Here is a 23,349-nt window from a genome sequence, read left to right on the forward strand (position 1 = left end):
CGTTGAAGTTGAGGTTGACGTTGGACATCTACAATATTTATAAAGACAACTTTTAGACTAAGTTCATGACAATTAAGTTCATTTAATCAAATTAAGTATGAACTCCCACTTAAATCGACATCCCTCTAGTCATCTAAGTGATACATGATCCATGTTGACTAACCTGTGTCCGATCATCACGTGAGACGGACTAGTCACCATGGTGAGCAACTTCATGCTGATCGTATTCAACCATACGACTCATGTTCGACCTTTCGGTCTCTTGTATTCGAGGTCATGTCTGTACATGCTAAGCTCGTCGAGTCAACCTAGGTGTTTCGCGTGTGTAAATCTGGCTTACACCCGTTGTATGCGAACGTTAGAATCTATCACACCCGATCATCACGTGGTGCTTCAAGACAACGAACCTTCGCAACGGTGCACACTTAGGGGAATACGTTCTCGAAATTTTAAGAGGGATCATCTTATTATGCTACCGTCGTTTTAAGAAATAAGATGTAAAACATGATAAACATCACAATGCAATCATATAGTGACATGATATGGCCATTATCATCTTTGCTCTTTCGATCTCCAACTTCAGGCATCGCATGATCATCATCGTCACCGGCGTGACACCATGATCTCCATCATCATGATCTCCATCATCGTGTCTCCGTGAAGTCGTCACGCCAACTACTACTATCACTACTACTATAGCTAACCGTTAGCAATGAAGTAAAAGTAGTAAGCACATGGCATTGCATCTCATACAATAAATTAAGACAACTCCTATGGCTCCTGCCGGTTGTCATACTCATCGACATGCAAGTCGTGAAACCTATTACAATAACATGATCATCTCATACATCATACATGCAACATCACAACTTTGGCCATATCACATCACATGTCAAACCCTGCAAAAACAAGTTAGACGTCCTCTAATTGTTGTTGCAAGTTTTACGTGGCTGATTTGGGTTTCTAGCAAGAACGCCTTCTTACCTACATGACAGCCACAACGATGATATGACAAAGCTATTTACCCTTCATAAGGACCCTTTTCATCAAATCTAATCCGACTAGAGTTGGAGAGACAGACACCCGCTAGCCACCTTTATGCACGATGTGCATGTCTGTCGGTGGAACCAGTCTCACGTAAGTGTACGTGTAAAGTCGGTCCGGGCCGCTTCATCCCACAATACCGCCAGAAAAGAATAAGACTAGTAGCGGCAAGCAAATTGACAAATCATCCCCCACAACTTTTGTGTTCTACTCGTGCATAGAATCTACGCATAGAAAACCTGGCTCTGATGCCACTGATGGGGTAACGTAGCATAAATTCAAAATTTTCCTACGCATATTCAGATCTTCCTATGGAGAGACCAGCAACGAGAGAGGGGTAAGAGCATCTTCATACCTTTGAAGATCGCTAAGTGGAAGCGTTGCTAGAACGCGGTTGATGGAGTCGTACTCGCAGCGATTCCGATCTAGTGCCGAACTACGACACCTCCGCGTTCAACACACGTGCAGCCCGGTGACGTCTCCCGCACCTTGATCCAGCAAGGAGGAGGGAGAGGTTGGGGAAGAACTCCAGCAGCACGACGGCGTGGTGTCGGTGGAGAGACGAGGTCTCCCGGCAGGGCTTCGCCAAGCACCGGCAGAGAGGAGGAGGAAGAAGGGCGGGGCTGCGCCGAGAGAGAGGGAAAACCGTGTATCTCAATGGCCAAAAGTGCCCGATATATATAGGGGGAGGGGAGAGGGGTGCCACCCCTAGGGTTCCCACCCTAGGGGGTGCGGCAGCCCCCCCCAGATGGGAGGTGCGGCGGCCAGAGGGGGGAGGAGGGGGTGGTGCACCATCTGGTGGGCCTTAGGCCCACTTGGCCTAGGGTTTGCCCCCCTTTTCTCTCCCTTGCGCTATGGGCTGAGTGGGGAGGCGCACCAGCCTACCTAGGGATTGGTTCCCACCCCCACTTGGCCCACCTTATCTCCCGGGGTCGTTGCCCCCCTTCGGTGGTCCCCCGGGGCCACCTCCGGTGGTCTCGGTGGTCCCGGTACGTTACCGGTGATGCCCGAAACACTTCCGGTATCCGAAACCATCCGTCCTATATATCAATCTTTACCTCCGGACCATTCCGGAGCTCCTCGTGACGTCCGGGATCTCACCCGGGACTCCGAACAACTTTCGGTAACCTCGTATAACAATTCCCTATAACCCTAGCGTCATCGAACCTTAAGTGTGTAGACCCTACGGGTTCGGGAGATAGGCAGACATGACCGAGACACCTCTCTGGCCAATAACCATCAGCGGGGTCTGGATACCCATGGTGGCTCCCACTTGCTCCACGATAATCTCATCGGATGAACCACGATGTCAAGGATTCAATCAATCCCGCATACGATTCCCTTTGTCTGTCGGTATAGAATTTGCCCGAGATTCGATCGTCGGTGTACCTATACATTGTTCAATCTCGTTACCGGTAAGTCTCTTAAATCGTTCCGTAGCACGTCATCGTGTGACTAACTCCTTAGTCACATTGAGCTCATGATGATGTTCTACCGAGTGGGCCCAGAGATACCTCTCCGTCACACGGAGTGACAAATCCCGATCTCGATTCGTACCAACCCAACAGACACTTTCGGAGGTACCCGTAGTGCACCTTTATAGTCACCCAGTTACCTTGTGACGTTTGATACACCCAAAGCACTCCTACGGTATCCGGGAGTTGCACAATCTCACGGTCGAAGGAAAAGATGCTTGACATTAGAAAAGCTTTAGCATACGAACAATACGATCTAGTGCTAGGCTTAGGATTGGGTCTTGTCCATCACATCATTCTCCCAATGATGTGATCCCGTTATCAATGACATCTAATGCCCATGATCAGGAAACCATGATCATCTATTGACTAACGAGCTAGCCAACTAGAGGCTTGCTAGGGACACATTGTGATCTATTTATTCACACATGTATTACTGTTTCCTGTTAATACAATTATAGCATGAACAATAGACGATTATCATGAACAAGGAAATATGATAATAACCATTTTATTATTGCCTCTAGGGCATATTTTCAACAATTCCCTGCAAGATCTTAACAAGTTTCTATCTGCAAAAGCTCTTGAGAAGATAGTGGAAATAATTTAACTCTTTATCTGTTCATTAGCTATACACTAAAAGTAACTTGATTTACTTGTTTACATGGTAGCTTACTGGCCAACATTGGCAGGTTCAGAAACAGTAATTTGGTCATTACCATCAGACTGGCCTAATCATAGTCAGATAATTAAGGCCATAGATATCTCAGCCATTGGCATTCACCCGCATTCTCTAGCAATCAAATTGCAGCTCTGTTGTTTTCAAAAGAAATTACAGCCTTGTTGCGCTCACGTTCTCACAACCAAACCCCACTCTCCTGAAGGCTCACTTGTGAGAAATCAAAGGAGCTTGCAAGAACAAGAACCTGCCAACGACTTCACGACTAACATCCACTCATCCACAATTGCCCAGGAGGGTAAACAAGGCACTACCGCATGTTGCCTAGAGGATCTCCCGCCGACGCAGATGGGCATACTAGGGAAAGGGCCAGATCTCCGGCCGGCGTGGAGGAGGCTGGGTCAGCGGAGGCCCGAGGAGCGTGAGGCCTTGTTTGGCAGGAAGGGGTTGGGGAGGATTGTGGAGGGGGGGGGGGTTCAGAGTATTGGGTGAATCCTTTTCTTCCACCCAATCCTCCCAAATCCCCTCAATTGTCAAATCCCTAAGCCATGAGACAAGGTTTCTGAGCCGCGTGGGTAGGAAGAAATCGATGAGGATTAGATAGGATTGAAGGGGTTTGCTCACCACAAACCCTATCCATCAAATGGACATGCGGGGAATCGCGGGGTTTCTGATCCCCTCGGGGATAATCCCCTACAAACCTCCTCAAACCCTGCGCACCAAACAAGGCCTGAAGGAGGTTGGGGCCGCGTGATGGAGGCTGGGAATGGGAGAGGGCGGCGCGGATGTACGTACCGGCGGCAGCGACGAGTCGACGAGTCTGCAGGCGGCGCGCGCGAGGAGGCGATGGGTCGGCGGCGGTGCAGGGAGAAGATTGTGTGGCTCCAGTTCCACGAAGGCCTCCTCGTGCTTTCTGAACCGCGTGGATTGAAGCAAATCGAAGGGGGGTCGGGTGGATTGGGCCAGTGAAACCTCCTGTACCAAATGGTTCAAAGAGGATTGTAACGGGTTTTGGGCCACGCGTGGAAAATCCACTCAAACCCCGTCCAAACCTCTGGTGCCAAATGAGGCCTAAGGGTCATTTCACTTTTGCCCCATGGTCAGGCTCGCCGTGCGCCTGCCCGCTGGTCAGCAGAGGCTGCGGCCACCACGGCTCCACCTACGTCTACGTGGCCGGCCACAGATATTTAGGCGCGAGATCTTTTCCAGCCCGATCGGCGCTGCCGAATCTTTATCACGTCTCTCCTTTTTCTATCCAAGCAAGCCAGGCCGCCACATGCATGCGTCCGGTCCGCGGCCGGGATCGCACGGCCCGTCGCCGTCTCCGCCGCGTGTGTGTGAACTCCTTCCTCCTTTTGACATAAACTCCGGGGCTGTGCCGTGCCGGGTCGTGCGGATATGGATCGAACATTCTTCGCGGAGGAAGGAGAATTTATAACCAAGTGGCCGAACGGAACGAGAGGCCAGCGATGGCGCCAGCCAGCCCCGCGGGCGAGAAGATTAGGATACTACTGTTTAGAGGGGAGCCAGCGCAGGTTTTTCTCCGGCGAGGAGCAACTTGCAGCGAGATCGATCGAGCCAACAACTATCAATGGAAAATATCTCTGTCGGTCGCGCAGTTCTCGGCTTGAGCAGAGCTGTTGGCAACTTGGCAAGCAACTTGTCTGGGTTGAGAAAATATCTCGGATGGTCTGGTAATTAAATATCTTCGTGGGTTTCAGGTACACTGTACACTGTTCCAGCCATCCGATTAGATGTTTATATATAAAAAATCCGGCCTGCTGAACTTGGTGGCTTCTGGAACAAACCCAGGGCCGGCCAGCCAATGGTTTTCGCGCTGGGGTGGCCGTTGTTTGTTGCACCGTCGGTGTCGGTCTTGAATCTCTTTGGGCCTGCTTGGCAACTTGGCAAGCTAGCCAGCGCCCAGCTACCGTCACCGACTCGGTTGATCTAGTGCAATCTTCGTGAAGTTTCGTGATGTTGTTCATGTACAGTTATAGGCCGTGCATGTCTGGTGTGTTCATATATCTTCTTCAGCAGAGCCCTTTCGATGCCATGTCGTGGATATAAACTTTTGCTGGTTTCTCGAACTGTGATTACGAGTAGTAAGGAGAATTTTGGTGTGAGTATGACGGTACATTTTTGTTCCGCTAAAAGGAAGATCTTTTGTCTTAGAAAAAACGGAAGATATTGCCTTCGGTTCAAGTTCAGCTGTTGGCATGGAAGCAGTTGCAGCTGGTTCAGAAAATATCCTGGAGTTACTGTTCCCTGGATTAGATAACCGGCCGGTAGAGTATATGTTTTCACTTTTCACGATAGGTGGTCGTTGGTTGCTGCACTGTCGGTGTCGGTGTCAGCGTCGCTCCTGTGTGTGTGTGGTTTGTCACCGACTCCGACTCGGCTGATGTGGTGCAATCGTCCTGATGCCGTGCACGCGCACGGTTAAATGGCGTACCTGTATTCATGTACACCATCAGTTTACGTTTGAAGCCTCGGTTGCTACAATCCACCTCTCATCTTTCCAAGCATTCTCTCATGCAAGCAGGAACAGCACGGTTGATCCAGGGTAACGCTAGCTCTAGGTCTGGAATATAAATTTCTGAAGGTGTCTCTGGGAGCTGCATTATTTTGGAACTTGTGAATGAAGCAAGTATATTTCTTTTTCAAGTGTAATAACATGAGTAGTGCATTTTTTTCTTCCGCGGAAGAAAGATATTTTTTAGAGCATAACCGTCGGCTGAGGTTCAGCTGTTGGCATGCATTAAAGTTCTAGATTCAGAAAATATCTTCGTGTTGCTTTTTTAAAAGAAGGAAAACCCCCGGTCATCTTCGTGTTACTGTTCCCTAGATTATATAATGAGCATATATATATTTTAAAAGAAAATTATTTTTTGATATTCCGCAAAACTTGAAAGTATGAACCTTTTTCAAAGTGTCTGAAATATATTTTAGTTTATGAACAATTTTAGAAAATGGGAGCACTTTTTGAAATATCAAATAAATTTGAAAACATATTTTTTGTAAATTCTTATCAATATTTGAAATGAAAAACACATTTGTAACTTATGAACCAAGTTTTGGAAAAGGAAACATTTTTTAAAATTTCGAACTTAAAACTTTTTTAAGTAAAAAGTTTGAAAAATAAAAAACAAGAAATGAAACGGAAGCAGAAAAAAGGCAAAAGAGAAAAAGAAACAGAAACTTCTGACAAGGTACAAAGGTAATGCAGATTCTGTGTAATGATTTTTCGTTTTTGCAAGCATGATTATGTGTAATGATTTTTCGTTTTTGCAAGCATGATTATGTGTAATGATTTTTCGTTTTTGCAAGCATGATTCTGTGTAATGATTTTTCGTTTTTGCAAGCATGATTATGTGTAATGATTTTTCGTTTTTGCAAGCATGATTATGTGTAATGATTTTTCGTTTTTGCAAGCATGATTATGTGTACAAGATTTGATGTTTGCAAAGTTTATAACAAGAAGTAATGTCCTGTAAGAGTATACTACTTTTAATTGCTCGATGGCTTGGTGTAAATCCGTCACATCCTTTTCTGTCATCAGCGACTGTTGTGTCACCGCACAGCTACTCAACAGGGCAACCGTGGTTCATCGAAACTGGGATTTTCTCGTTGCACATGGATTGGAAACAGCGGGAAGGCATTATCCGATTTATATCCGACCCGCTTACGAGATATGGGCCATCATTGGGTTTGAGAGACATCTCGTACGGGCCATGGCTAAACCCACTAAGCTAAACAAAAATGCTCCAACATCGTCGTCACTGGACTAATTTCTCGATTCGAAAATAAGCCCACGTTGATATATGGCTACTGACTTCCGCAGCGGCCCGGTTCTTCGCTCCATCTCGCGGCCCCCACGCTGCCCGTTGAGATCGGCGACATCGTAGCGGCGCCGATGCCCCCGTCGCCGCCGGCGATCTCGCCGGCGCGGCTGCACAAGCTGGTGACCGCGCAGAAGGACCCGCTCCTGGCGCTCGAGCTCGTCAACGTCACCTCCCCGACCACCACGCCGCACCCGGCCACCCTCCACGCGCTCCTCCTCCGCCTCTCCCGCCGCCGCGACCACCTCCCCCACGCGCTCGCCCTGCTCCGCCGCCTCCCGTCCCCGCCCTCCCCGCGCCTCCTCCTCCCGCTGCTCCTCTCCGTCCTCCGCCTCCGCCGCCCGCCCCACCTCTTCCTCTCAACCTTCAACACCCTCTTTGTCGCCGGCCCCAGCCCCCTCTCGCTCCACCCTCAGCTCCTCCTCCGCCTCCTCTCCGAGCTCTCCTCCACCGCCGCCTACTTCCCTTCCGCGCTCCACCTCCTTCGGCTTGTGTCCTCCCGCCTCCCCCTCCCGGCGCCGCTCGTCCTCGCCTCCCACAACCTGCTCATCGAGGCCGCCGCCCGCTCCGGCCACCTCGCCGTCTCGCTCTCGCTCTTCCACCGCCTGCGCTCCCTCCACGTGTCGCCCGACGCCCACACCTACCGCATGCTCACCCAGTCGCTGTGCCGCCGCGGCCAGGTCCGCACTGCCGCTACCCTGCTCGACGAAATGCTGCACAGGGGCATCCCTGCCGACCCTCTGGCCTACACCACTGTGCTCAACGCCCTCTGCCGCAAGAAAAAGCTCCGCGAGGCCTACCGATTGCTGTGCCTCATGCGAGGCCGTGGGGTCTCTCCTGACATCGTGCACTACAACACCGTCATCGTTGGAATGTGCCGCGAGGGGCGACCACTCGATGCCTGCAAGGTGATTGGTGATATGACGGATAGTGGCTGCATACCGAATGCAGCGTCGTATGCAGCGGTTGTGAATGGGTTGTGCGTGAGTGGGTTGTTTCACAAGGCAGAGACATACTTGGAAAGTATGGTGGCTATAGGGATTATACCACATTTTTCTGTGTTCCATTCGGTGATCAAGGGGTGTTGCACAGTGGGCAAGGTAGAGGAGGCTGCTAGGATGATGAGTCGGATGCTTGATCTCGGGATGCCTCCACATGTTGAGACATGGAGTTCAGTGATCAGCAGCGTTTGTAATGACGAGGACTATGTTGAGGTGATTTTATTGCAAATGATGAAAGGAAGAGGGCGCTGCTCGAACACAATCTCCAGGAGTACCTCGTGATGATGTTGCGTGGTGTGGTGGCAGAGATTTAAGAAGCAATCAATTTGTAGTTCCTCATTTTTGGTGACGATTTGAACAATCAGCCTTGCAAGGTGTGCAAACTGCAAAGTAGGCGTGGAGCTCATAGTTGGGGAAACAGAGGCTGTCAACCAGTTGGAGTCAAGATCAAGATGCAGATGATCAAGATGCCAAGAGTCCATCCTAGTACCTGGTGTCGAGACCTGCTGGATACGCCGTTCTGCTCAAAGGAAGATACTGGGGCTATATTATGTGGAATGTGGTCCAGTTGGATAGTATGCAATGGTCGCCACCATGGCGAAGTGCCAATGAAGTTAACCTCTCCATGTAGGTGGGCTTGAGATGTTGCTGCAGATCTACTGCATTCAAATAGAAACAACGTGGATCAAGAGAAACAAAAGATGGACTCTAAATGGCACCCTCCTGCTCCACAGCCGCTAAACTGAATGTTGATGCTGCGTTCAAGGCAACTGATAACCAGGGAGCTACTGGAGCTGTTATTACTTATTAGAGATCAAAATGGCAGCCTCATTGCAGCTTGATGTTTCTGGTATGATTTCTCTCCTGTTGTGTTGACTGCTGAAGCCTGTGCTTGTAGAGATGGAGCACCGCTGATCCCTGAAATCTGAATCGGTGCACAAATGCTTTCACTTTTGCGTTCAATAGCGGAAAACACAAATGCTTTCACTTTTGCTGCTGCTATCGATGCACGGGATGCTCATTTACTGCAACTTATTGTAGAATAGAGTTAGGACAGAGACGTGACAGTATCAAATTTGTCTTGTTTTAACATAGTGTAACACTCTCAGACGATAGAAAAATGGTCAAACCGAGAAAATACAACACGAATGAGAGGGAGGAGGACAAGGAAAGGCCCCAACCTCCTCCCTGCTCCTGCCACTCCACTCCACGGGATGCACACAAATTCTGGCTTCCTGCTTTCCTTTGCTCTTGGCCTTTTCGTCTTGTGGCCCTGACCCTGCAACAACACAACTCGGAGCCGAAGCAACAAGCTATTCTCATGGCGAGCTCAAAGGTGGGATAGCAAACTAAAGCAGATCTAGATGACCTCAAAGCAGTGGAGGGCTGGCCATAAAAATCAACACAGAATCTCCTAAAACTCTAAGCGCCCCTGAAGAGGAGCGCCCTCAGCGATTTGGCGTTGATTTTGTTCCGTCCCCACCAGTCAGTCAGTGTTGACCCTCTGAACTGACTTGGATCAGTTGAACGGAATCGTGTCGCTTGAACTCTCCCGCCTTGATGGACCATGCGTCATTCTCATCGTCGTCAGTGTGGGAAGCTGTGTGAGGAGGGGGAAGATTGGGGCCGATGCTGTTTCCCCCTTCTACATGGTGCTGCGATTTCTAGCGGAGGCCGGTCTGCGTTTGGGAGCTAGCCAGCCGGGAGGGTGCTAGAAGCAGTATTTTTTCGTCCTTCTTCCTCTGCCTTCACGTCGGTGGTTCGTTCTTCTCCCTTTCTCTTCAATCAGTCAGATTCAGTCCATCGTTCATTATAGTGCACCATGACATGATTTTAATTTTTTTTAGAAAAGGAGGCTAAACCCCTGGCCTGTGCATCAATCGATGCATGCGGTCATCTTTATTAATTATTTCATAAAGATCTAACAAGAACAAACATCAATCAACCCGAATCCACCACTCACACCTACAAATTCGATAATGTGGAGTGCTCTCACTCCCCATATCTAAAACCAGTGTCGTCGCCAAGCCATCTAGATAACGTATAGGGACCAACAACCGGTGCAGCAGACCTAAAACGCATATCACATGCACACGTTTTAGAAGACGCCATCATTTTCGTACCACTGACCCATCTTCAGAAAAGAGATCTGCATCATCCTTGCAAGTCTGTACATCCGTCGACGCCACCGCCCTGCGCTCATCCATCCAGACACCAAGACTCTGGAAGAACTGTCGTGCGTAGCACCTGTCAACTAGGCATGACTTAGGTAGCACCTGTTAGCCAAGTATGACTTGACAGCTCCACCACAGCTCCATGCAAGACGAAGTTGCTCCACCTCCTGCCCCTGTCATCTATTGCTGCTCCGCAAACGATGTTCCCAAGAGAAAAATGACACCGGAGTACTGCCATCGTCCGATGTAGAAGACCAGATTCTAGTGTTTCCCCCGAAGCAGTGCCCACCACCAGCAGCCGTCGAGGATTCACATAGTGCCCACCACCACTCAGCCCTCAAGGCGACACCTTCAGGAAGGTCACGACGTCAAGGACGCCGCCGCCGCCCATCGGAGTTAGGGTTTTCACCCGAGAGCGGGTAGGATGGAGGTAGAGGAGCAGACATAGACCGACGTCTCCAAGAAAAAAAGCGGCGCCCTTGAGCGTCGTCGTCGGTGCGACTGGACGTGGCCGACCAAGAGTTTCCCCCAACCAGGATCTCCTTCACCAGCTTCACCTACAGCCGCATGCCAAGGTCCCGGCAAGCCCGACCGCCAGGAACCTCCACTCCCACGCCCTGTGGTCGAGTCCAATCATCGTGTCGCGACCACACCGACAACTAGCACCACCATCATGAGCCGCCCCACCGCAAAGACCAGCCAGGAGCAACAGGGAGCCAGCGAAGGACGCCCCAGCCCGGGCCAGCCACATCCGCCGGGGAGCAGCCCTGCCCCACCCATGTCGCTGACGACCAGATCTGACCACGTCAGATCAGGGCCACGGACACCACGGGCACACCTCAGACAACCATCCACGCAGTCACTAGGGCACCACAGCAGCCGTGGAGTACGCACGGGAGCCCGCCGTCACCGTCTGAGCCACGCCGCCACCCGCCCAAAGGACCGCCTGCATCGTTCTCGTCAGCAGAGGGGAGAGGAAGTCCCGTCGCCGCCGCCGCCAGCTGGGCTTTGCCCGGCGAGGAGGAGAGGAGGGAGGGGGCGCGAGGCCCGTGGCGCTAGGGTTCCCCCTCGGTCGCCGCCGGGGGGGGGGGGGTACGCGAGGGGGTACGTGGATTAGATATCATGGCATGGTTCTTCTACAACCACAAAAATTGGGGTCGTCGTTGTTGTTTTTGAAATGTGAGCATCCGTGTGATTTCTGGCAGAGATTTTGCAGAGAGGCGGCTTAAGATGTACTCGACCGCTCGGAGCAGGGTGCTCGAGGGGCGCCCATGGCTGCGCAGTAGGCGGTTAGGAGCTCGCCGGCTAGTAGCGGCGATTTTTCAAGCTCCGTTGCTGGGAGCTCAACGGCGGCTGGGAGCAGCGTTTTCAGTAATGCTACAACTACGGCCAGTTTACATGATGTTTACGGACTAGGAAGAGATGGGCTGCGTTGATTGGTCTAGGATGAAGCGGGGTCCATCCTGAAAATCAGGGGGAGGGCGTGATTAGTGAGGGGAGAAGGATTAATCCGTTAAACTCTGTAGAAATCTTCCGAAAGTCTAGCATTTTTGCATCGTTTTTCTCCTTTTTCCGCTTGTTCATCCGCTATCTTCTGGTCTTGCATACGGTGGTTTGGGATGAATGTTATGTTTGAAATTACCCAGCAATTTGCTTTTGCAAGATGTCGCTGCAGCCTTGTGAAGTGCGATGCAATTACAAGGTCGTCAGGAGTTGAACTACATGAGCTTCATCACATGCTTCTTCCGTTTTCACTTGCTTTCCTCCCTTAATCCCTATATCTTTGAGGTAGGCATCTATGCTGCTCTGTTGGTAGTGGCACTATGCTTGTTTTTGAGGTAAATACACAACCGGTGCTTGAACTTGTCATGAGTGTGCACTTTAGTGCCTGAATTTGTAAAACACATCGAACTGATTATAAAATTTAGCATGGACATGCAAATACGGTCCAAACCTCATCTTTATACCCTATGATGCTGACAAGGCATTGCCAGTATGGCATGGGGCCCTCTATCAATGACTTTAACCGTGGGCAGTGCTCTTTTCGCGAAAAAGAAACAAGAACTCATGTTTTATTATTTTCAATTTTCAAGATAGGCCGACTTACTGTTGGGTTCCACCTGTCACAGAATAGTGTAAAGAAACAGTTAATTTAGAAAAATCATGTCTGTTTCTTAAGCAGGCGCCTAGCCAACGGGACTAATGACCTTTGTTGGTTTAAAATGACGCGCGGAGCTAATGACCTTTTCTAAAAGGTTACTGTTTTGATATTGTTTAAGTTTCTGAAATTTAAACAGTTTTTGTATTTACGAACAAAAATTATAAATGGAAATGTTTTTGAATTTCCGAAGAATTTTTAAAAATACAAACATTATTTAAATATGTGAACAATCCTTGAAACTATTATTTTTGTTTGAAAACAGGTACATTTTTTAAATTTTGATACTCTTTTTAAGCGCGAACATTTTTCTGGAAACACGGATGCTTTTAGAATTTAATCAAATTTGTAAAATGGGTGCATTTCTTGAATTTCTCAATAATTTCTTAAATACACAAAAAAATGGAAAATGTAAACAATTTCATAGTCTATAAACAAATTTGCAAACAGGAGCATTTTAAAAACATAGATCAATTTTTTTGTATTTTTTTTTGAAATTTGTGAACATTTTTTGAATTTACGTACACTTTTTAAAATAAGAACATTTTTTGAACTTACGTACATTTTTTGAAACGGCAAACATTTTTTAGAAAAAGAAGAGCATTTTTTAAACATCCCGAACATTTTAAAATCATGAATATTTTTAGAATTGGCAAACAAAATTTGAACAAGTTTGCATTTTGTGGACAAATTTTGAAAAAAGAAAAACATTTTCTTAAAACAGGATTTTTTTTATAAAAATGTGAAAACAACAACATTTTTCAAAATTGGGACCAATTTCTGAAAAAAGGAACATTTTTTGAAAAATCGTGCAGTTTTTTAAATACGAGAACAATTTTTGAAACACGAACATTTTTTAAACTATGAACGCATTTTGGAAGAAGGAACATTTTTTGAAGCATGGACATTTAAATATAAATAGTGAACAGAACTTTGAACATCATAACATTTGTTGAAATTCAAAACAAAAATAAGAAAATGTTAAACAAAAAATAGGAAAAGGAAAAAAGAAACAAAACTGAAGGAAAATGAAAAAGGAAACAATAACATTTTTCTAAATTACGTTCCGTAAAAATCGCGAACATTTTTTAAAAATCCCAAACATTTTTGGAAGTTATGAATGTTTCTGAAAAACGGAAATTATTTCAAATTTAGATTTTTTTATAAAAGCAAGAACATTTTATGAATTTCAAGAACAATTTTCAAACATAAACTTAGTTTTTTCTTCATTAAGCATAGAAAAAAGAAAAATAGAAACAGAAACAGAAAAACGAAAAAAAGGAAAAAAAACTCAACAGAAAAAAGGACCCAAAAAAAAGAAGCAAAAACCCGGAACTGCCTGGGAGATGGACTGGCCTAGTTGATCGCGCCCCTGTGCGTTTGCCCGACTATTTGACGTAGAGAGCGTCAAATAGGGTTTTCGATAAGCAGCCTAAATGTTTTGTAATCCAACATGTTTGTAGGAATTAAATGGGCTGCATCCAGTGCGATCCATTTTTCAAATGTTAGTTAATTCTTAGAATTTTTTATTTTTATTTAAATTATAAACATTCCTCAGATAATAAAATAACTATAACCATAATAATAAATTAGGTTCGAATCTGCTAGTGTTACGTATAAATAATGTACATACAAAATTATAACCTTCCTTTAATAATAATTCACATATTAACTGAAAACATATCCCTAGGACTAAACTTGTATTTACGAATTATAAATACGTCTGTACATATCATATAATTTTTTTCCAATCCTAACCTCACATTTCTCCCATCCATCTCTCACTCTTTCTCACGGCGGCAACATCTCTCTTTCTCCCTCTCTCTCTCTCTCTCCCTCTCCCCCTCCTTCCCTCCCTCTCCCTCCCTCCCTCAACTCGTCCTCCTTGAACAACGTTGTAACGACCAAGATGCGGTCCTTTCCGATTTGGGGATCGAGGCCCCGAATAAGAAGGAAGCGCATCTAAGCGTTTCGCAAGCAGGTAACACAGCACAAATAATAATAAAAGTAGACAATCCGGGATTCAATTGTCTTCTCATAAATAACTCAGAGTACATCACACATACAACCAAGGTAGTTTCGCTACGGACTACAAAACATAGAAATGCTATGTTACCCTGCCTGCAGGCCCACGATCACGACCACGCCTCAATCCTCTGGATAGTTCACGTAGAGGCGGTCTGTCTCCTCGTCGTACTGCCACGCGAGCTGAGTGCCGTCGGGATCATCTGTCTCTGGGGTACCTGTACCTGTTGGGAGTTTTTTTGGAGGAATCCGTGAGCCACAGAGACTCAGCAATCTAAGACCTTGGTGCCAGAACTAGTCAAGTTATTAGGTAGGGAAGGTGACGTGTATGAGGTTGCAGCATCCTAAGCTTGATTTGGTGGCTATCTTACGTAGCATTTATGAAGGTGGTCTACACTAGCGGTCGTGAATACTTGATCACTAAGTGACCCTGAACACCTACCTGCGTCATTCATAACCCCACCGTGTTCCCGATCAAAGAGAGATCTTCGAGGGGGACAATCACGGTTACGCACACAGTTGGTAATTTTATTAGCTTATGTTTAAGTTCTCTAATACTGGATGTTAACAAAATATTCCAAGTTGCCACATAACCGCGGGAACGGCTTTCCGAAAGATTAAACCCTGCAGGGGTGCTCCAACTAGTCCATCACAAATGTACACAGGCCGCAAAGGCATCCTCTATCACGAATCTCGTGATCTCGTCGGATTCCTTAGAGGAAAACCTCAACTCTGGGGGAAACCAAAGCTTCACTGGGATTCCTATACGCAAGATATACCGCTAAGGTAAGGCAAGGCTAGCAGGACCTCCCGTCGTGTCGACGACCCTGATAAGAGTCGCGTATCTCAGTCTCAGGACACGACGGATGAGCTAGACGTCGGGATGGCTAAACCTCTGGGTGACCAGTGGGGCCCCGGACATCGCTCAGGTGGGACCAACACTCATGAGGAGCACTGGCCCGGGTTGTTGATTAAATTCCTCGGGATAGCTATTCCCTATGCAGATTATTATGTGATTAGCAGATTAAAACCAATGTTGGGTCCTGCCGGACAAGCCTTAGCGCTACGCGATTTATCTAGGGGGTCCCCATAACAACCCCGAACGTGTTAGGAGCGATCATTATGGAATCAAACACCGGTAGCCGGTAACTAAGGCGGCAATAACGGAACAAAGCACCCGGCAAAAGGCCAGGCCTTCCTTCATATACCAAATATATAGGTGCATTAATTAAATAACAGGAATTAAGATAATGATATCAAGCTCATGTTATCACATGAGTCAAAGCACCTGCATCTAGCAACGCTAACATTAGTAGCTGAGCAAAGCCTACTTAGCCATACAAGTTTTGCTAGGAAGGGATCAGTGTTTGGGTTCATGGCATATCAAGAGGCAATTTAATTCAGTGGTAGGCAGCGAGCAATATGACATGGAAACGCAAACTAGCATAACAAGTCTAGAGATGGAATCAAGGTCATATCATCTTGCTTGTGATATCCTTAGCTTGGAATGGTTCTTGTTCGTCCTGCACGTACTCTCCCGAATCCACGTACTCGTTCTCCGATCCCGGTGCTACCCAACATAAGAATAACATCCAATGAACAACATCACCTCAAGATGCAACAAGCACATGATGCATGGGATGAAAAATGAGCATGCAACACTATTTCTATCACTAGCACAAGCAAAAGAAACTACTACAAGTTTCTGGACAGAACTGTACACTAAGCTATTTTTACATGCATGAGAATGACATTATCAGATGCATCTCGTGAAAACGATGCAAAACCATATAAAGAACATTACAATCGGAGCTACGGATCAACGGGAATCAACGGAACAAGATATGAAGCCCTACGTGTAAGAATCAACACCACACCCACAATTGGCACAAATCTGGTATTCCCAGGTTGCCAAGACATATAACAACCCAACATGAATGGATTGGAGCAAGGAAGAACACCACAACATCAACTAAGCACCCACAATCATCAAAATGACTATACTACACAATCTGCCATAATCTGCATCTTAGCTCTTTGTGAGCTACATGCAACATAGCTACAACCCTCCAAATATGACAAATAATATATGTGGCTGTAGCCAACCAAGAATACTACAAGCACCAGCAATAATCACACCATAAGGAATTAAACACAAGAAGACACAAGGCTGCAAACTTTCCCAAAACCATCAGGTCTCAGGGACTTAGTGAAAATTCATGCGCCTGACTTTCTGTCTTTGTACTGAAGCTTTTTAACAGCAACCAAAACATAACCTACAGGACTCCAAATGGGATGAAATTTGACAGGGAGCTTCACAAACATATCAGGTCCAAATTCCTAGCACTGAACTAAGGCTAGATCACAACACAATGACCAGCACAACCTCATCTACAGGAGAAGAAAATGTTTCCAGATTCCTAGACTTAGTGAAATTCCAGATTTCACTATGCTGGAATTTTCAGCCACATGCCCACTTTGTCTAGGCATAGCTTGCACACAAGTAACACCAAGTGATAAATGAAACCACTATGGTGTAGAGCAAAACCCCTACTACTATCACACAAAAGCTCATGCCCTTGGGCTCCACCTATTCCATGGTAACAAAGAGCAAACTTGCAACAAATCTGAATATGTAAACTCCATAAAGTATCCCAACGGCAAAACTAACTTCACCACTGGATTCCTTGGGATATTCTACCCCAAAATCATATATAATATGTGGGCACTTACTTGGAACAAGTGACCACAAATTAAGGAAGAGGAAACTACTCCAAATCATGCCTAGTGAATAGGGCATCATTTCATGTAGTTCCACTATATCAACAACTACATGGTTGAGCTCATGTGCACAATGACAAAGTGACATGGGGGTTTGAACCCCATGTTTGTGTCATGCACATCAACTTCATAACCACTACTACCAAGCTATCCACACAAACAACATACCATGCCCTTTCACATATGGTCATGTGAAGGTGCAAAGCTTGCTTGCAAAGGTGGTATGCTACTCACACACACATCTACTCCACATCACCCACAAGCACATCATGCTCTAGATCAACACACATACCTACACATGTTATCTTGGCAACCATCACTAGAACAAGATCAACTATATTTATACACACACAACCTAGTGCAAACATCAAGTGCTAGTACCTACAACAAAGAAGAACCTACACATGCTATATCTACACTTGCTATCATATTCCTAGGATCAACTACTAGGAAGCATCACCATACACACATCTCCATGTGTGACTAATCTCATGTGTATGCACACACACACATCTACTTACACACACATCTCTCACAAGCACCCATACACACACCACATCACCTAGCACAATTATAACAGCAAGGGGAAAAAATAACAACATGCTAGCTGCCATCTAAAGTTAAAGAGCAAAAGGGGGGAAAATAGGAAGAGAAAAGAAAAAAGGGGCACCCTGGGGATCGAACCCCTATGCCCCTGCTGTGTTGCCACGGCCAACACCACTGCGCTGCTCTGGGTTCGCTTGACAGAGAGGGACACCCAACTAGGATAAGCTGCCTCTGTTGTTGCTACTGTGCCGACGAAAACGGAAACAAAAATAGCGCCGAGGGGGGATCGAACCCGCGCCCTCACCACAGGCGACAACAACCCACACCACTAGGCTACGAAACGATACTTGGCAGAACAGGGTGCGTTGACAAAGTGAACCACAAGGTAAGCTACCACGAGCCTCTCTGTTCTGCCTGCACACCGGGACGACGACATCAAGGTTCATCGGAGTGTGGCCTCTACCACTACGGTCGCTCTGCGTGGGGTACCTCTGCTACCCTACTGCTGCGAGGGAAGTCCTCTGCACTGCCACTGCAACTACCCGAGCACATACACTACACAGAACACACAAGAACAGCTGCTGCTACAGAAGAGGCGCACGGCGACAGAGAAACGGCGGCATCACTACGGTTGCTACTCCAACACGAGGGGGGAGGAAGCCCCTTCTGCGTATCACACCCACATGCACATCACATGCATCTACTACCTCAACACAAAGCCTCTACCGCTGCTGCTCGAACAGAGAACGAACACGAAGGAACCGACGCACTACCTCGGATCTAGGCCGAACCGGGAGGAAGAAGGAAGGGGGAGGTTGCAGCCTCACCTTGGAAGGAAGGGGGGAAGCCGATCGGAGAAGAGGGCCCGGCTGGAGGCGACGAGGACGCCCTGATCTGCAGGACCGAGGTAGGGGAAGGAGCACCGCGGGCGCGCCGTTGACGAGGTCGAGCTCGTCGGTGTGGTCGCTTCCCGACCCTACTGATGATGGGAATGGAGCGCGGGGTCGAGGCCCGAGCTCCTGGACATGGCGGATGGCGCGGGTCGTCGACGATGGCGGGGGTAGACACGGCGAGGACCTCTCTGCTCTCTGTGCTAACCCTACAGACACTTACCAGGAAAAGAAGAAGAAGAGAGATGGAGATGGGGGAGAGGAGAGGTGGCGGCGGCAGGAGGGATGGAGAGGAACCCTAGGCCGAGGGGGGGCTCGGATGCCCAGGTTATATGGGGGAGACCTCGAAGTTCGTTCACGGCGTCAACTTCCTTCTCTCACAGGTACTGACAGAAAGAAGGCACTGGGAGGGAACGACGTCAGGTGGGAGAAGGAGGAGCGAGCTGGGCTCTTGCTGCGCGAGAGAGAGGGAGGTGGGCCGCCAAGTGAGAGAGAGAGCCCACCTTGGCGGCACTTAAAAGAAAAGAAAGACCCATTATTTTTTCCTTTTTACAGAAATAACAGAGAAGAGAGAAATAACACAGGGTTTTCTGTAGGAGATAAAAACAAAATAAAAATGCCCGTGGTCTTGAAAACATCTAACCTATTTGAATAAAATGCAAAGGGAATTTTTTGAGCAACTTGAATAAATGCAAAACAGCAATTTATTTACTGTTTTGGATTTATTTGCACCCTACAAAACTAAGATACAAAACAACAAAACACATCTTGACATCCTCCACAAAATATACTAAATCATGGGCATTTTTGAATCAAGGTTGGGACAAGTGAATATTGGCTTGAGAAATAAAAGAGAGAGAGAGGTTGCAAACATGACAATGTTGGAATTATGCCCTAGAGGCAATAATAAATGTATAGTTATTATTATAATTCCTGTATCAAGATAATAGTTTATTATCCATGCTATAATTGTATTGAATGAAGACTCATTTACATGTGTGGATACATAGACAAAACACCGTCCCTAGCATGCCTCTAGTTGGCTAGCCAGTTGATCGATGATAGTCAGTGTCTTCTGATTATGAACAAGGTGTTGTTGCTTGATAACTGGATCACGTCATTGGGAGAATCACGTGATGGACTAGACCCAAACTAATAGACGTAGCATGTTGATCGTGTCATTTTGTTGCTACTGTTTTCTGTGTGTCAAGTATTTATTCCTATGACCATGAGATCATATAACTCACTGACACCGGAGGAATGCTTTGTGTGTATCAAACGTCGCAACGTAACTGGGTGACTATAAAGATGCTCTACAGGTATCTTCGAAGGTATTAGTTGAGTTAGTATGGATCAAGACTGGGATTTGTCACTCCGTGTGACGGAGAGGTATCTCGGGGCCCACTCGGTAATACAACATCACACATAAGCCTTGCAAGCAATGTAACTTAGTGTAAGTTGCAGGATCTTGTATTACGGAACGAGTAAAGAGACTTGCCGGTAAACGAGATTGAAATAGGTATGCGGATACTGACGATCGAATCTCGGGCAAGTAACATACCGAAGGACAAAGGGAATGACATACGGGATTATACGAATCCTTGGCACTGAGGTTCAAACGATAAGATCTTCGTAGAATATGTAGGATCCAATATGGGCATCCAGGTCCCGCTATTGGATATTGACCGAGGAGTCTCTCGGGTCATGTCTACATAGTTCTCGAACCCGAAGGGTCTGCACACTTAAGGTTCGACGTTGTTTTATGCGTATTTGAGTTATATGGTTGGTTACCGAATGTTGTTCGGAGTCCCGGATGAGATCACGGACGTCACGAGGGTTTCCGGAATGGTCCGGAAACGAAGATTGATATGTAGGATGACCTCATTTGATTACCGGAAGGTTTTCGGAGTTGCCGGGAATGTACCGGGAATGACGAATGGGTTCCGGGAGTTCACCGGAGGGGGGCAACCCACTCCGGGGAAGCCCATAGGTATTTGTGGGGGTCACACCAGCCCTTAGTGGGCTGGTGGGACAGCCCACCAAATCCTATGCGCCAAGGAAGAAAAATCAAAGGAAGAAAAAAAAGAGAGGAAGAAGTGGGAAAGGGGAAGGACTCCCTCCCACCAAACCAAGTAGGACTCGGTTTGGGGGGGGAGAGTCCTCCCCCCTGGCTCGGCCGACCCCTTGGGGTTCCCTTGGACCCCAAGGCAAGGTCCCCCTCCCTCCTCCTATATATATGGGGCTTTTAGGGCAGATTTGAGACGACTTTCTCACGGCTGCCCGACCACATACCTCCATAGTTTTTCCTCTAGATCGCGTTTCTGCGGAGCTCGGGCGGAGCCCTGCTGAGACGAGATCATCACCAACCTCCGGAGCGCCGTCACGCTGCCGGAGAACTCTTCTACCTCTCCGTCTCTCTTGCTGGATCAAGAAGGCCGAGATCATCGTCGAGCTGTACGTGTGCTGAACGCGGAGGTGCCGTCCGTTCGGTACTAGATCGTGGGACTGATCGCGGGATTGTTCGCGGGGCGGATCGAGGGACGTGAGGACGTTCCACTACATCAACCGCGATATCTAATCGCTTCTGCTGTACGATCTACAAGGGTACGTAGATCACTCATCCCCTCTCGTAGATGGACATCACCATGATAGGTCTTCGTGCGCGTAGGAAATTTTTTGTTTCCCATGCGACGTTCCCCAACAGTGGCATCATGAGCTAGGTTCATGCGTAGATGTCTTCTCGAGTAGAACACAAAAGGTTTTGTGGGCGGTGATGTGCGTTTTGCTGCCCTCCTTAGTCTTTTCTTGATTCCGCGGTATTGTTGGATTGAAGCGGCTTGGACCGACATTAATCGTACGCTTACGAGAGACTGGTTTCATCGTTACGAGTAACCCCCTTTGCTCAAAGATGACTGGCAAGTGACGGTTTCTCCATCTTTAGTTGAATCGGATTTGACCGAGGAGGTCCTTGGATGAGGTTAAATAGCAACTCATATATCTCCGTTGTGGTGTTTGCGTAAGTAAGATGTGATCCTACTAGATACCCTTGGTCACCACGTAAAACATGCAAGAACAAAATTAGAGGACGTCTAACTTGTTTTTGCAGGGTATGATTGTGATGTGATATGGCCAATGATGTGATGTGATATATTGGATGTATGAGATGATCATGTTGTAATAGAAATATCGACTTGCACGTCGATGGTACGGCAACCGGCAGGAGCCATAGGGTTGTCTTTATACTAACATATGTGCTTGCATATGCGTTTACTATTTTGCTAGGATGTAGCTTTAGTAGTGATAGCATAAGTAGCACGACAACCCCGATGGCGACACGTTGATGGAGATCATGATGATGGAGATCATAGTGTGGCGCCGGTGACAAGAAGATCGTGCCGGTGCTTTGGTGATGGAGATCAAGAAGCACGTGACGATGGCCATATCATGTCACTTATGAATTGCATGTGATGTTAATCCTTTTATGCACCTTATTTTGCTTAGAACGACGGTAGCATTATGAGGTGATCTCTCACTAAAATTTCAAGACGAAATTGTGTTCTCCCCGACTGTGCACCGTTGCTACAGTTCGTCGTTTCGAGACACCACGTGATGATCGGGTGTGATAGACTCAACGTTCACATACAACGGGTGCAAAACAGTTGCGCACGCGGAACACTCGGGTTAAGCTTGACGAGCCTAGCATGTGCAGACATGGCCTCGGAACACATGAGACCGAAAGGTCGATCATGAATCATATAGATGATATGATTAGCATAGGGATGCTTACCACTGAAACTACTCCCGACTCACGTGATGATCGGACTTGGGATAGTGTAGGTGGATCATGAACCACTCAAATGACTAGAGAGATGTACCTTTTGAGTGGGAGTTTAGCATGTAATTTGATTAAGTTGAACTCTAATTATCTTGAACATAGTCTAAGTCCACTTTGAATATATTTGTGTTGTAGATCATGGCTCACGCAAGTGTCATCCTCAATTTTAATACGTTCCTAGAGAAAGCTAAGTTGAAAGATGATGGAAGCAACTTTGTAGACTGGGCTCGTAATCTTAAGCTAATCTTACAAGCTGCAAAGAAGGATTATGTCCTTAATGCTGCGCTAGGAGATGAACCACCCGCTACGGCTGATCAGGATGTTAAGAACGCTTGGTTAGCGCGTAAGGAGGACTACTCAATAGTTCAATGTGCAGTCTTGTATGGCTTAGAACCGGGACTTCAACGTCGCTTTGAGCGTCATGGAGCATTTGAGATGTTCCAGGAGTTGAAGTTCATCTTTCAGAAGAACGCCCGGATCGAGAGGTATGAGACCTCCGATAAATTCTATGCTTGCAAGATGGAGGAAAACTCGTCTGTCAGTGAACATGTGCTCAAAATGTCTGGGTACTCAAACCGTCTAGCTGAACTGGGGATTGAACTCCCGCAAGAAGCTATCACTGACAGAATCCTCCAATCACTGCCGCCAAGCTATAAAAGCTTCGTGTTGAACTACAACATGCAAGGGATGAACAAGTCTCCCGGCGAGTTGTTTGCGATGCTGAAAGTCGCAGAGTCTGAACTCCGTAAAGAACATCAAGTGTTGATGGTGAGCAAGACCACTAGTTTGAAGAGAAACGGCAAAGGCAAGAAGGGCAATTCGAAGAAGAGCGGCAAGCCTGTTGCCAATCCGTCGAAGAAACCCAAGGCTGGACCTAAGCCTGAAACAGAGTGCTTCTA

General features: G+C 47.1%; 1 protein-coding gene across 1 annotated transcript; it reads left to right on the forward strand.

Annotated features, from left to right (window-relative positions):
• Nucleotides 1-7,057: 7,057 nt before the first annotated feature.
• Nucleotides 7,058-9,033, forward strand: LOC123400073 (pentatricopeptide repeat-containing protein At4g01400, mitochondrial). Its single transcript, XM_045094469.1, has one exon. The coding sequence runs from the start codon at nt 7,115-7,117 to the stop codon at nt 8,321-8,323; it is 1,209 nt and encodes a 402-aa protein (XP_044950404.1). The 5' UTR covers nt 7,058-7,114; the 3' UTR covers nt 8,324-9,033.
• Nucleotides 9,034-23,349: the final 14,316 nt, after the last annotated feature.

Source organism: Hordeum vulgare, chromosome 5H (genome assembly GCF_904849725.1).
Source record: "Hordeum vulgare subsp. vulgare chromosome 5H, MorexV3_pseudomolecules_assembly, whole genome shotgun sequence".
In the NCBI taxonomy this organism is placed as follows: Eukaryota; Viridiplantae; Streptophyta; class Magnoliopsida; order Poales; family Poaceae; genus Hordeum; species Hordeum vulgare.